Source organism: Anabas testudineus, chromosome 23 (genome assembly GCF_900324465.2).
Source record: "Anabas testudineus chromosome 23, fAnaTes1.2, whole genome shotgun sequence".
Lineage (NCBI taxonomy): Eukaryota > Metazoa > Chordata > Actinopteri > Anabantiformes > Anabantidae > Anabas > Anabas testudineus.
The window spans coordinates 4,152,123-4,167,571 of NC_046631.1; the positions used below are offsets into that span (position 1 = coordinate 4,152,123).

Sequence of the window (15,449 nt, forward strand, 5' to 3'; positions counted from 1 at the left end):
TTCATAGTCGCATTAGGATTCCTGTTACAAGTTCAGAGGGGATTGAAGGGCCAGACAAATTGGGAAAGAGTCTAGAGGCGGTCGTTTTGATGTGAGAGACAGTGCGTGTCTCTGTTTGTATTTGTGGGGACGTGTGAGTGGGTGGTGCAGACTGTGAATGTGTGTTCAGGTTATTTAAATTCAGACGGGAACGAGAACAGACACGCATGCAGTGGAAATGTAAAAAAAACAAGTGAGCGATCGTTTTCATGTCCAGCTGAGCACACAGAACTAGAGAAGAACTCTAAACTTATGCTATAAACTGCGTCTATTTAGTTCAAAGAAGCTTTCTTATGAAGAGATTTGTCTGTGAGAAGTACATTTCGACCTCACCTCTTTCTTTTTTTTTTTTGACACCTACCAACCCAGAGGCACGCTCCTCTTTCTCCGACTCCATCCATCCATCCATCTCAAACCAAACTGATGGGCTGTCAGCGCCTGTAACTTTTACCACGATCACACATTTGTCTCTGTCCCTGTCATAAAATGCTTTTCCCTGACGTCCCGTGTGTGTTTTTTTTTTTTTTTTTTTTTTGTGGTTGAGAAAAGTATTGTGCCTGTCTGTAGCGATCTGGCACTTAGAGAGAGAGACTAAACTTGTATGTACAGAGTGAGAAAGAGAGAGAGACAACCCCCCACCCCCACCCCCAGCCCTCCGCACCTTCTATCTGGGTCACATTCACTTGTCTGGATGTTTGGCATCACTGTCAGTTTAAGAGAGGCTCACACACGCTAGAATATCTATCTGTCCCCCTCCCTGTCTTTTGATTTCAGATTAAAATTGACTGTCACCCGATTCCATCGCCTTCTCTCCTCTCTCTTTTCCGTCCTCTCCCACCACCCCTCCACTTCCTTTTTTTTTTTTTTTTATTTTGGCCCCACTCACATCCAGATTTTCTGGTTATGACTTCTGAAAGAGTTCACGGCTCTGTCATTACCAATCTGAAGCTGGTAATCTGGCCTGAGATGGCATTAGCGGTGCGGATTAGCGCAGATAAAGGCCCCATAAGCCAGCCGCGGCTCTTTGTTGAGAGCTAACCCGACTGATAAAGAGGGGCGATAGCGGTGCACACAACCACGGGCATACATGCGCAGAGTCAGGGCAGATGCCTCATCAGTGACTAAGCTGCGGAAATAACACAAATAATAGGCGATGAGGATGAGCGGCGAGGTCTGATATTTGCAGATGTTCTCAACCGGGGAAAATTAGCAGGACTTTTTGGCCATAATAAAAATCATTTGGCCCCCACTCTTTAAAGTACAACTGTGAGGGAGGGGAGGTGTCTGTGTGTCTATGCGGATGGTGGAGTTCGTGGTTTGACATCATGAGAGAATGATTGTGTTTACAGCTGTTTGAATGTCTTTCCGTGTGTGTGTGTGTGTGTGTGTGTGTGTGTGTGTGTGTGTGTGTGTGTGCGTGTGAGACTGAGGGCAGGTGGGCAGCATGTAGCCAGGCTAACTCGGGGCAGACTGTGACTCACATGCCCAGCTTGATAGTCAAGTGGTCAGTGTGAGTGTGTGTAAGACACACAGACAAAGTGAGAGAGAGAGGGACATTCACATGTACACACGCACACACACACACACACAAATATATGCTCTGGTAAATCATCAAGTATATGTTAATGTCTTTACCTCATGGTTCAGGAGACATTTATTCTGGATGAAAACCTCCTGTCAGCTTCCTAAACACACACAAACACACACAAACACACACACCTGAATGTATGCACATACCATACACACATATTCTACTCTAAAAACAAATATTTTCAAATTAATTTACAGGGAAATCCACAAATCCACATTTCCTGATTTTAATGAGAATAAAACACCAAATTAATTACTTGCACTCTCTGTGTGTCCCCCGTCCCTCCGTCCCTCTGTCTGTGTCTCAGCAGACTTGCTGTCGTCGCTGTCCTCGACCGCCTACCTGAACGACCACGAGGCGGTGACCAAGGCCTTCGCTGAGGCCCGGCAGATGAAGGAGCAGCTGAAGAGAGAGCAGCAGGTCCTGGACGCCAAGGTGGCCGCCGTCAGCAACCTCAGCCTCAACAACGGACGCTCGGACAAGGTAGAGCACTTTAAATTCATATACTCATACTCTCACTACTAAAATGTACAGTTTCTGTACATTTATCCACTTGAGATTAACAGCAAAAGGTCAAATGACATTTAAAATAATTCTTCTATAAAATGTTGCTGTATAATATAAGAAAGCACCTAATAAAACAAATGTTTCCCTGCATTTATATTTGTTCTTGGCCTCAAGGTGAAAAAGCATGTTAGAATAAACCGAAGTCACTCTTTATAAATACATTTCTAAGAGATCTTTTAAAATACTAATGACAAAATTATGATTTTTATTTATTTTAATTATTCTCACTCAATCAATAACACCTAAACCTTCCTGGCCCCTTACAAATAGACACAAATTATGCATATATTATGTATTTTAGCTCAAAAAAGCAAATGACTCCAAAGGTCTGAATTCATAAATTCTCCCAAAATGCAGAAAGTCAACACACGCTGTACCGTCTCATTGTCAGTGTGTAATAATTTGTCTTGCCATATGCCATCACTGCTGCACTATGTAGGAGGTAAATCGGTGTACAATGTGCTCGCTGCAATGTGCTGAAGCTAAACAGGACCAGATAAGGTAAAACCAGAGGCGTCTCAGAGGTAATGAGTGTGTCTGTAAGGCGCACTGCAGGGCTACACGCGTGTGTGTGTGTGTGTGTGTGCGTCAGTGTGTGTGTGTGTGTGTGTAGGAGACGGTAATGTGAAGTGACGGCGCCGGCTCCTCGGCAGCGTGGCTAAATTGTGGTTATTTGTTAAACACACTGGGAGTCAGCTGGTACACACACACACACATATAAATACACACATTCATACAGAGCAACAGTGTGCTTGAACCATTTGCACCGCTGACATTCAACAGCTCTATCTGTCTCTTTCACTTACCTTTTTTTTTTTCTGTGATGTGTTTCATACCATCAAACCCACACTCTGTGTTCAGTTCAGTGTGTAGATTGTAATGTGCTGCAGATTTTTCAGGAATTTAAAATGTATACTGTATATTTAGCTGTTTCACTCCAAAGGGCGTCCTTCAATTTTAGGCATTTCTTTTTGGATTGAGGTGATAAAGTAAATTGTGGCCAATCAATATCTCCCCTCATTAGTTTAATACCTTTTATAGTGGTTTATATTATGAAATAAGAAGATTGTAACAATGTGTTAAGAAATGTAATTCTTCATGTAAAAGTTAAGCTGGAAATCAGTGCTTTATGTTTTTGAAGGTAGTGCTAAAAACGCTAAAAACTATCAAACTCAAGTCTTTTTTTTTTCATTTAAGGTGCCAGATATATTTTATTTCATCTATTCATTTATTTCTTATTGCTTTTTGGAGCAGCCGTGCCTCTTTCTCAGCTTCCGCATCCACGCGCCCCCACACCGACTCCCGTTCCCTCGGCCCTTTGGCTTTGTGCTGCACGAGTGTGAAACCCGGCGAGCTCTCAGCGTTCACATACAACAGCGTCATCCCTGACACACTCGGAGGATTAGTTTTGTCGCTACTTTGTGTCTTGGCTCCGGTGTCGGCCATTCAATCCACTTTTCTCATGTACTGCACTGGGGCTTAATGTCAGACTAGGCTGTCATCCACTCTGTCTCCCAGTTCATCTCTGTCTCTGCCTGCACATACAGTGAAGCTCTTTGAAAGCGCACATTTCATCTTAACATCTGAATGTGTGTATTTGAATGAGGCTGATCATTTGTGTAAAATGAGTGAAAATTCCCTCCTGAAATATTTCTGATTTACATACAAAATGACTAAATCATTCCAACCCCCTGGCAGATTATTGTTCATTTATTAAAACATAATAAATTCAAAATAAAATACTTTTTAAATAGCTTGCAAAAACCCAAAAAGCCCCCCCCAACAAAACATAAAAAGAACATTTTCCGCAATGTGTCTCTGGCTTTTATTCTCCCTCTCCCCTCCCTGTCTTTTTAGCCATATTTATTCCAATCTGTGGGGAAAAATTATCTCTAACAATTAAACTCTGTTGGACTAAAAACAGAGAAAATGCATTTCATTATCATTCTGCCCTCCCTCCATCCAGCCAGCCAGCTCGCCAGGGTCACATGTAAATGCAGAGAGACACTTTTTGGAAGGTTGTTTTAGAAGACGACAGTGTTTTGGGTACCGCTCCTAATCGTATAATTAAACTGTAAAATGCTGGCGCTGGTGCACTGCTGTGTGTGTGTGTGTGAGTGTGTGTGTTCGTCAACAGTCAGGTTGTAGCGCAGAGTGTGCCGGCTGCTTGCATTAAGCATGTAAATGCTCAGTAAATCAGCCTTTTATTGGTTGTAATAAATACCCAGGGGGGCGCGCGGCGTGGCCTCGCTCTCGTCCACGCTGCACTCTCTCGTTCTCTTTCTCTCTAATGCGTCGACCCTCGGGGGCCTCTGCAAGAGAGAGGCAAGCCGCGGCACTCCACTCTCGCAGGTGGCTGCCAGGAGTCGCCCCACACACACACACACACACACACACAGACACACACACACATATAAAATATACAGTATACACACGAAACAGTAAACATCCAAATAGGACTAGATGTAATCAACATTCTCGGGAACATACACAGATGTGTGTTGGAGCATGCAGGCGTGCAGCGCTGAACAATCTGATGTTGACATTAGCATTTCCGCAAATTGACATTGAAACGAACCAAAACACAAACTGTCTTTCTACTGAAATCGCTGCTGTTATTTGTCTGCTCACTCCGGGTTTGGATGCATCGATGAAAAAGTGATTCTTAACTGATTTATTGAATCCTATAGTAGTCACTAATTAGTGGTTTATATATCCTTAAATGTGATATAGTCTTGGACAGACTGGCTTTAGGCCAACAAACATTCTACTATTAAATTGAAAAATACGTCAATGTTTGCAGGGTCAGTGAATCGATAGAGAAAAAGTTTGGATGTTAAAGGAAATTGTTCAGCATCACAACTACAGGTCTATTCACATATTCACAGTCACTGACTCAGTCACTGACCGACCGCAACTGTGAACTGTTTGTGTTGTTCAGGACAAGGCTGCCTTGGAGAGTCTGAGTCAACAGCTGAAGCAGCAGTCGGAGGACAAGTTCAGCCACGCCATGCTGGATTTCACCATGAGCGGAGACTCTGACGGTAGGAACACGGAAGGACACCCACATTCACACAGACTCAAAGGTCGAAAACGTTACTTATTATTAGTGTTAGTGCACTTTTTCAATTTCAGTGTGATTCTTTTTTTACTTTAAGGAGCTTCATTTGAATACATTTGACCGAAGTTTCCATCAATAGAGCACAAACACAACTCTGCACACAGCATGTATATATGTGTTGTAAAGATGTATGAATTTGCTCACACATTTTCATTCTCGTCATCAGGCTCCCCCAGTGTGTCCGACTCCAGAATATTCCGGGAGTCGCGGGGTCGCGGCAGCAACGAGCCCCACATCAAGCGGCCGATGAACGCCTTCATGGTTTGGGCCAAGGACGAGAGGAGAAAGATTCTCCAGGCCTTCCCTGACATGCACAACTCCAACATCAGCAAGATCCTCGGTAAAGCTCGCCGTCCCACTTGTGTCCCCTAACCCTCTACCACACACAGTTCTACACAACCCTGCCAAAAGGAAGATGTACTGCACTGTGCATTTGTACTTCCTCAACCACACACAAACACACACTCCCAGTGATTTCCTTACAAGCAGTGGCATAGTGTAAGCAGCTGTTAATGAACGGCTGGGGAGAGCACGGCTCCGACAAATGATGATATAATTCATTATGCATTAAACAAGCAGCGCAAGGCCGCCTGACATTTCCCCCAGACCGCCGGGATCGGCCCTGACATTTTAAAGAGCTCCTAAGCGTTTTATAACACAGGGAAATCTGGTTTTAATAAGCTTCCTGCCTCTCGCTCTCTCACTCTCTCGATTGCTAACAGATCGCAGAACAGAGAGAGAGAGAGAGAGAGAGAGAGAGAGAGAGAGGGCAGCCAAGTGCAGACAGCTTTTACCCATTTAACATACAGTAGTCAAGTGCAAATTCAGACCAGATATGAAACACACAGGGGAAGATATGCTCAAGATTACACACCCACATGCACAGATACACACTGTGTATGCAGAGGACTGATCAATGAGCTGAAGCTGAGCTGAGAGAGATGACAGCAGGTTAAGTGAAGTCCTCATTAGTTTAGATGAGTACCTATCGTCCTCGCTGCACTCCTCATTAACCCCCGTCTTCTCTCCTCTGCTTTCTCTTTCCGGGTGAAACCTCCACCATTATCTGTGCATGCCTGCGAACGCGCAAGCGTTCCTTAAGTGCCGTCAAACGTGTGACGGCGTTTGGGCGTCACGCATGCCACACAGGCATTTGTTCCTCACACGCGATGTAATTTGATATCCACGCTGAAGTACACGCTCAATTTGATTCACGTCTTCAAAATGATGTTTATCATCTCCCAGACAGCGATCTACTCTTATTTAAAGCTCCTCTGAGCCTCTTCCAAAACAGATAACAGATCTCTATCATCATTAACGGTGGCTTCCGTCTCTGTCCAGGCTCACGCTGGAAAGCCATGACCAACCTGGAGAAGCAGCCTTACTACGAGGAGCAGGCTCGTCTCAGCAAACAGCATCTGGAGAAATACCCCGACTACAAGTACAAACCGCGGCCCAAGCGCACCTGCCTGGTGGACGGAAAGAAGCTGCGCATCGGCGAGTACAAGGCCATCATGAGGTCCCGCAGACAAGAAATGAGACAATATTTCAGTGTGGGGTAAAGCACAAGTTGCTTAAGTAGAAAATTGTTATAACAGAACAACTGTTCACATTAAGTGGTGTAGTAGTGTCCCCAGAACCTGACCCCCACATGCTAAACGTCTCCCTCTTTGTTCGTTGCAGGCAGCAGGGCCAGCTCCCTTTGTCCTCAGCAGGCGTGGTCTACCCGGGCGCCCTGTCCATGGCAGGATTGCCCTCGCCCCAGATGCCCTCTGAGCACTCGAGCATGTCCAGCAGCCCGGAGCCCAACGCCAACCACCACCAGAACCCCCACATGGCCAGCTTGAAGGGCGACGAGCCACGCATCAAGGAGGAGGAGCTACGGCTGGACGACAACAACGGCGACGTGTACGACGACTTCGACTACGAGGACGAGGAGGCCGACTACGCCAGCGACAACGAAAACCATATCACCCAATAGGATGGTGTGAGAGCCGCCTACTTTGAAGCCAATCACAGCTGGTCGAACCCACAGAATCCCAAACCAATCAGGAAGAAAACTTTCTCTCTTGCCTCACCTTGATTCCCTATTTCACCAAACCTGCCACCTTCCCCCCATCCTGACTAACGTGGACTCTATTAACAGAGCCAGACCCCTTCCCACTGGAGTCCTGATACCAGCATCTGATCAATCAATTGAAGCACAGGACCTGTCACTCACACTGACTGTTACACAAACTGGAGTGTGGGAGGAAGAGACGACCGAGCCAGCTCTGAAGCTCGCTGAGGAATATCAAAGTACTACTGCAAGAGTGAGGAGACATAAAAATCACACTCAGAACGCAACCTTTTAGACCCGTTTGTACAAAAAGGAGACATTTTAAAAATGAAAGACAGAACAGTGGACCTGTCAGAGGCTAACAGACGACACTTTAAGATGGCGGACCTGTTTATTATCAAGAGACACTTTTAAAAAAGAAAAAAACAGCTTTTTTTTGTTTGTTTTTTTTTTTGTTCTTTGGTTCTATAATATTCTCACTCAGGTACACGGTGCCAATAAGTGGCTTGTGAATGTGATTTGTTGTTTTTGTGCTACAAGTTTGAATAATAATAGGAAAAAGAGACAATTCTTTTCCCCCCCCCCTTTTGTTGTAAAGCACCTGAAAGACATCAGACGTGTTTATTTTTAACTAAAAGATATCTTTATATCTTTTCTTCAACCTCACGGTGTGCTGTCAGCGGTCACCCCCCCCCCCACCACCACCACATTTATTTCCTCTGTGTTTTTGTGACCGCCCACACCCCCCTGTTGGGAATCCAATGGGACCGGCCCAGCCAGGACTGACCAGTGCAGCTTGGACCGTCCCACTTTGAGTGGATTTCAGGGTGGGGGGGGGGTTGAGAAGGGGGAGTCCCTCTCGCGTCACGGAGCAGAAACGAAAGCACTGTGTTGTGAGACAATCCATCAATTTTCTCCTTGCTCCGTCCATCTATCTCGATCTCATCCAGGGCAAAACAACAATACGACTTAGCTTGAAACATGCGGCTGCGTGAGTGTGTGTCTGCAAACAAACAAACAAACAAACAAAGAAACAAACAAAGAAACAAACAAAAGGCTAAAGGAGCTGCACATGTCCAGCATACAGAGAGACAGGCACCTCACGCTGCTGCTGTTATCGACTGTACCACACACACACACACACACACACACACACACACTCACACAGACACACAACTGTTGTTCTGTCCTTCAGTGTTTTCCTGCTCCACCAATCAACGTCGTCCTGCTGTCCCCCCCCCCCCGCAGTGGGCGGAGCCAAGGTGAAGTCAGCCAGTCAGTGTTTATGTTCGTATTTGAATAATGTATTTTATTATTTCTCTTCAAACTGCCTCTAGTCTAATAATATTATTAACAATAATTATAAGGATGGTCAACGTTTCCTAAGTTTAGTAAGTTATGTACAGTATAATTTATTTTTCTCCTCTTTATCGGGTTTTTATGACCAGATGAAACTATGACAGTCGATGAAACATTATTCTATTTAGCTGTAGGTATTTAGATCTAAACAAAAAGTTGTCATTTTACCTTTCTTTATTTCACTTCTTTTTGTTTTCCTTCCCTTGTTTCTTGATGCGTTTGTTTTGTATTAATCCTCCGGACGGGCGGGCGGGCGGGCAGAGTTAGGACAGTGAGATGGACACTCGGCGCCAACCCGCCTCCAAGCTGAAGACATAACCTGTTCATGTCCATACCCATTTCTAAAAAGCACTCAGACTCTGTGCAGTCAGAGAAGAAGAAGAACATGATTTTTTAAAATTGTTATTCTAATTTTATTTGTAATGGTTATTATAATGTATAATGTGAAGTTTCCTCTCTTTTATTTAGCTTTTTCTTTTTTTTTTTTTTTCTTGAGGAAATCAGTTTCAACAACTCGTGGAAACTGATTTCTGTGAACAAAGAGTCCCATCCCTGTTTACTAGTTTGACCGTCTCACCGTGATACAGTGGAACATCATTGGATCCACACGCACACGCACACACACACGCATACACATAAAACGAAGAGATTATCATGACAACCAAACAAATCATATGCTGTCCTTTTCTGTTTTTTGAAATCTAATATTCTAGATTTTCAACCCTGTACATATGTTTTCTTTCATGTGATAGCAGTGATCATCTTAATCATAGGAAAGCAGTGTTTACCGCTGATGGTGTTCCACTGTATGAGCGTGTGAGACGACCAGGCGCTTCTACAGTATCTTTAAAGTCACTTCTCATCAGGAGCCCTTTGCCTTGTTTTAGCTCCACAAGCTGCAGGAGCCATGACTACTCTTCAGGTGTGCTGAAGGTGTGATCCCCTCAATCATTGTCGCTACATGCCACATAATGAGCCTCTGGGTATTAATTTTGCTGTATAGTCGCCCCTGCTATCACACCATGGTTTGACCTGATGCTGGAGAAAAAGGGGGCTAAGTGGATCAATCCATTATTAGGTATCAGCAGAGGGCATTAAGATGTCAATCATCCCTGCTGGCAAGGTCTGCCCCCTATCAAGACAATGAAAATGATGATAATATTATTAAAGACAATCAAAGTCATGAGTGGAGCTCAAAACAAAGTAAGAATTATTACAAGTAAAAAAAAATATCTTACCATCTCAACTTGAAAAATCAAGAAAGATAATTATGTAAATATAACATAGAGTTATAGATTTATATTTTGTTCATAACACAGTGTAATATAAGTTGTATATTTCTTTTTTCTCTCCCTACTGTCTCTTTTATTGATGTTATCCATGCCACAGAAAAGCAAGAGTCGCAGTACTCTCACAAAAAAAAATGAAGAAAAATATCAAAGAAATAAAGAAAAACAGGAAAAAAAAAAAAAAAAAGCCGTGGGCTGCCACCACCATCTGTTCTAAGTTCACTTTTTTTTCAGTATTACTGCCAGACAAGGCTCTAATAAAGACAGCAATGTGTTCGGTAAAACTTGTGCTGGTCCTGGTCACTTCTTTGCTTCCACGCATACATTTACACGATGGCTTTACAGTTCCAACACATTCACTTACACATACAAACACACGCTGCCATTATTGTTTTCCAGCTAAACTAGTAGAAATATCATTGATGGAGAGAACAGCGAGTAGATCCACATTTGCTTCTGTAATACTAATTACCCAGAAAAGACAGATACACGAGTGGATATCCACAAACTGTTCCACTGGTGTGAGTTTAATCAGCTTTTGAAGGTGTTTTGCAACTGTGCTTTATTATTGTGTCTCAAAAAATCTTCAGCATTTCCTCCTCCTCCCAGTGACAACATGATCCATCACGACGGTGGTACTGTCCGTGTGTCGCCGAACAATCCACTCATCTCCATAACAACGTGGTAATTATGCTAAGTCCACCTTATTGCCCCTCCAATCAGAGGGCCAGCTGGGAGGCGTGGAGCCGAATCACGGCCCGTTAGCAACCTGATAACCTAATTAAACAAAACAAGGGGCATGGGAGGAGAAGGGGGGGGGGGCGGTGAGTGACGAAATGTGTGTCTATGTGTGACTGCACACGTGTTGTTACAAAAACACAAAAAAGGAGCAGACCACGTGCGCTGGTCAAAGCATCTGACGCCAGCTGCCAGCGCTGCTGTCACCAGTGTAAAAAGCAAATCTTTAATTGATGCTCGCTTAAGGATGTTGAGGATGTTCATGGTTCCACTTTCAGGGGTTAAAAACACAAAACCCCACTCAGTGCACCCATTAAAATGATGTCCCCATCTGTGTCCATATGTTCTGCAATCAACCCCCACCACCCGGTCTGTGCATAAAAACAGTTAAATGCACTCTGAGGAGATGATTTTACATAGTTTGCTAATTACCATAGCTTCACACACACAAAAAAAAGCCCTTTTGATGCAATAAAGAGGCATGGTGGGGGCGCCACAACGGTAAGTGAAGGACTTAGTTGTTCTCTGGGTATTGTGAATTTTTCAGTGGCTGCCTGGAGGTAAAAACCTGAGAAAACTGTATGTGTGAATAGTTGAGGAGCGGAGAGGGGATTCAGATTTTTCTTTTTCTCTTATTGTCAGCACTACATAAGATGCTGGAGGAGGCTAACGGTGGCTAGACTCACAGATTAAATCAAACACACACCCTGAAGTGTGCTGTAGAGGTTAGCTCAGCTTAAATCACGATTATCCCCCGGCTATTTTTTAATCAGGAGTCAAAAATATTGCAGTGGGCACATATTTATAAATGAATGTCTGTTCGTATGTTTGCTGCATTATCTCAATATTGATCATCTTGAGCTAATGCACAATATTTAATTAGCTTTAACTTTTCCTGTTTGTTCAGAGGTAAACTCTGAATCACACACATTTGTCTCAACACGCGCATGCGCCTGGCCGATTGTGGGACTTTGAACGCAGCCCTCTCTCTGCACCGTCTCAGTGAAATATGCAGTTTTCGACCGTGGGTGTTTGGAAATTGAGTGAAAACGATGTCACATTAATGATTTAAAGTCGGTAATAGGATGTGCTGTGACGCTGAGCCGCCAGCTAAGCTGAGTTTAAGGCTCCGGCGTTAATGTATTCATGAGGAGGAGGGATTATACAGAGACAAGAGCTGCTAGAGAGCTGAGTGCAGCAGAGCAGCCAGGGCCAACAGGCCTGCAAGATATTATATATAACTACATTTATCGTGCGTGAATTCATATTTCACAATACACAAGGTAGGACTGCACACACACACACACACACACACACACACACATTTACACATACACAACACAGCAGAGCTGCAGAGTGGAATTAAAAAGAATTATGAGCCATGATACTAGAATTACATTTGTCTGCACAAGATGTTATTTACATTTTTTATTGATGAAAACGTTTTGTGAATGAATTTTAAATTCCATAAATCTGTCTGCTGCTGCGACAGACAAAATAAGTGCAGAAATACAATTTAAACAGGACAAGTGAGACACTGGTAACGTGAAAATAACTACGTAAAGTAATGTAAAGTTACTCAGGTTATGATGGGTTAAATTCAAGTAAATGACAACTAAAAAATAATAAATAAAGATTATTTATTAAGAAAATCTAATAATGTTTAGTTGATTCTCAACTAAACCCTAAACCACTGTCTCATACACTAATATAAAAACAAACTGCAGCATCATTAAAACAGGTGAGGTGATCATAAAAGTCTTGTAAAAATTATTTCACCAAAGCACTTAGGCGGCAGAATTTTTCAGATATTTCATCGGGCATTACTGCTTTTTCGACCTGATGCTAAAAAATGAGGTGAGGCTATGTGCCTGGCCATTAATATGAGGTGGTTGATGCTTTAAGAGTCCATAAAATAATCCCACATCAGAAAAATGCCTGCACTCAAACCGTAAAAATAAAATAACACAATGCTGAGATGCAAAATGAAACATAGATTTGCACGCATATGGTATATTAAATATATTATAATTTTGGCTGGTGGCCACCCAGTTACTTTATTTTCCATGATTCAAATGTAGATTTACACATGGGATTAATGTGTGACAGGCCACATGTAGCACATATCACATTATCACACGTCAGCCCTGTTCTGTCCCTGCGTGTGTGTGTGTGTGTGTGTGTGTGTGTGTGCAGATACGAAAATGACAAATTGCGTTCAATCAGGGAGAGAGGTTGACTCAACACGAGACAAGCCTCAAGATGACTGAGAGAATTTAGCAAAAAAAAAAAAAAAAATGTGGCCGGTGACCAAGCAGCTACTAGCCTAATTACTAGGTGCCACTTCCTCTCCACAACTTCATCCACTTCCTTCAGTCAAGTTTCAATGAGCAAAGTAATCGGCGTGACACGAGACAAACAGTCACAAAGCACCGTCAGTGCTTGAGCGACGGCCCTAATGTGACAGATCTGAGAGCAGCGGTGTGTGAGGGACAGGCGTGGCATGCAGTGGAACAGCGAGGCCCGCGGGCTGATCCCCGATCAAGACTGGGAAACTGGCTCGACGCCCCTGACGTGTCCCCCCCCACCACCACCACCCTCCACCCCATCTCAGTTGCAACTCTCTCATGAAGCACTCAGCGGCTTCATCGGCAGCAGCTGGCTTACTTCCACCATCTCCATCAAAATTCATGCATTTGTTTATTCCCCCACAAATATCTCTGCGTCTTTCTCTTTTCAATTCACGGAGACGCGTCCCTTCATTCACAACATCTGTCTGGCCGCACTCTTCCGCTTCTCTTTTGTCACTCCTTTTCACCTTTGACCTCAGCGGCCTGAGATGTCTTGCTGCAAAAACGTCCAATTACTTGAAAGAGAAAATACACATTTGCAAAGCGCGTCGAGCATCCCAAGGGTAAAAAGATTGACAAGTATTTAACAGTTTGGTGAAAACATAATCGTGACATGACAAATTAGAGGGATGGAAATGATTGAAATGATCGTCAGATGTTCATGTGTAGGTGGGCGAATCGCACAAGCGCCACACAACTTTTCACAGCAAACTTGAAAACATGATGTCGCTTGCTGAGCAGCAATATCAAAGCGAGATAAAGAAGCCCGTGGGCGCTTTAACGTCATTCCATGAAATATATATTTTTTTTAAACAAGAAAAAAAAAAAAGCCCTGTAAAACTGTTATTTTCTCTCCCCATCAACACCCTAATGCACACATGCAAATATTATGCTAATGGTATGTTAATTGGTGGAGTAGCTGCAAAGCAGCCCTGCTGTTCAAATGACTGGTGAGAAAATAGGTGGGGTCAGTCGCAAGCTGTAAAAGCAGCTCCAACACAAATAAACAAAACCCTCGGGGATTAACAGAACAAGGGCCAGTGATAAACGGATGAGAAGAGAGACAGGGAATACAACAGGCTGTAAGCGAGGGGACAAGGGAATCAGCTCAGGGATATGGAAATAAGAAGAAGCGGAGGGACAAGGGTAAAGGGAGGAAGTGGAGGAAGAGGAGTAAGAAGGCTTTATGAAGGAGACACGGGGATTAAAAGGGGTCACGGTAAAGGGGAATGAGAAACAGGACAGAGGTAAAACAAATGAGTAAAGCGCAGCATCAAAAGGCACGGGATGAAAGCAAGACGTAAATAAAGAGAGACAGGAATATGTAAAGCGAGAGGAATTAAGAAAAAGAAAATGAGAATAGAGGTGAAGACAGATTTGGAATTCAGCACCGAGAAGAAAAAGAGAAGCAGAGGGAAGTCACATAAACAACGTTTTTAAGATTGAAATGAAGAAATGTCACAAACATAACATATACTAAATGAAGTTCCTGGTACTTGCAGGGACAGGAGGTCGGTGCTCACCGAGCATCATGAAGAACTCAACAGCATCTTCAGTAGAACATGGATTCACAAAGACTAATGTTCATCAGGGCACAAGTCATGTAGTCATGTGTACGGAGATAAAGGAGGTCTGGGAAGCAATTATGACGATTCAGGAAGTTTCTACGGGTTTCTACCAGAAAGTATGTTGAAATATTCTTTATGAATCTGTCAGGGGCTTTAAAGCACCAGGCCTCGAGTGCCTTTAGTCTTTTCCTGTGTGTAGAGTATTGTGTAAGAGCTCAGTGGGCCCTGGCAGGAACAGCTCTATTTGGAAACTGTCAGTGTTCGCTCCATGCCAACCAAGATACACCCTCCTGAAGAACTTCCCCTCTGGAACCCCAATGGCTGCCAGTTTCTCAGACAGCCCACTGCTGACCCCTTCAGGCCAGGAAACTGTCATCCAGCCAAGGAGCCAAAGACCCAGGGGCCTCAATTCTCCCCCCAGGACTCTAAGATGGCTGTGTTGTCTGCTTATTCAGACAGAGAGACCCAAGAACTCAGCGAGGGGAAGGGGGAAAGACAGGCAGTTTGCATTTTTAATCGAATCGCCTCGTCGCCTCACTTTGCTCCAAGATTAAAAGACCCACTTACTCCTCTCTTTGCTCTGGACTTTTTTTTTAATATATGACAAGGACTTCCACAGCAAGCGTGCTCTGCAGACAGGAATCCAGACGCCACGAGCCATGCAGTGGACAGCCATGTGTCCTGACAGTTGACTTTGAATCAAAGTTGCGAGTAACTTGATTTTGCCAGCTTTGTTTTTTTGTTTTCCTGTAAATTTTATTTTTTAT

General features: G+C 43.6%; 1 protein-coding gene across 15 annotated transcripts in view; it reads left to right on the forward strand.

Annotated features, from left to right (window-relative positions):
• The window catches only part of sox5 (SRY-box transcription factor 5), a 184,448-nt gene extending 174,152 nt beyond the window's left edge, over positions 1 to 10,296 (forward strand). For 13 of the 15 annotated variants that reach the window (XM_026363642.1, XM_026363646.1, XM_026363643.1 and 10 more), the window contains 5 exons: positions 1,938 to 2,113; positions 5,139 to 5,241; positions 5,485 to 5,658; positions 6,660 to 6,876; positions 7,002 to 10,296. In XM_026363642.1, coding sequence (XP_026219427.1) covers positions 1,938 to 2,113; positions 5,139 to 5,241; positions 5,485 to 5,658; positions 6,660 to 6,876; positions 7,002 to 7,299 — 968 coding nt within the window. In that variant the 3' untranslated portion in view covers positions 7,300 to 10,296. The remainder of the gene's footprint in view (positions 1 to 1,937; positions 2,114 to 5,138; positions 5,242 to 5,484; positions 5,659 to 6,659; positions 6,877 to 7,001) is intronic. The other 2 variants (XM_026363650.1, XM_026363637.1) reach the window with 1 other exon arrangement.
• The last annotated feature ends 5,153 nt before the right edge of the window (positions 10,297 to 15,449 follow it).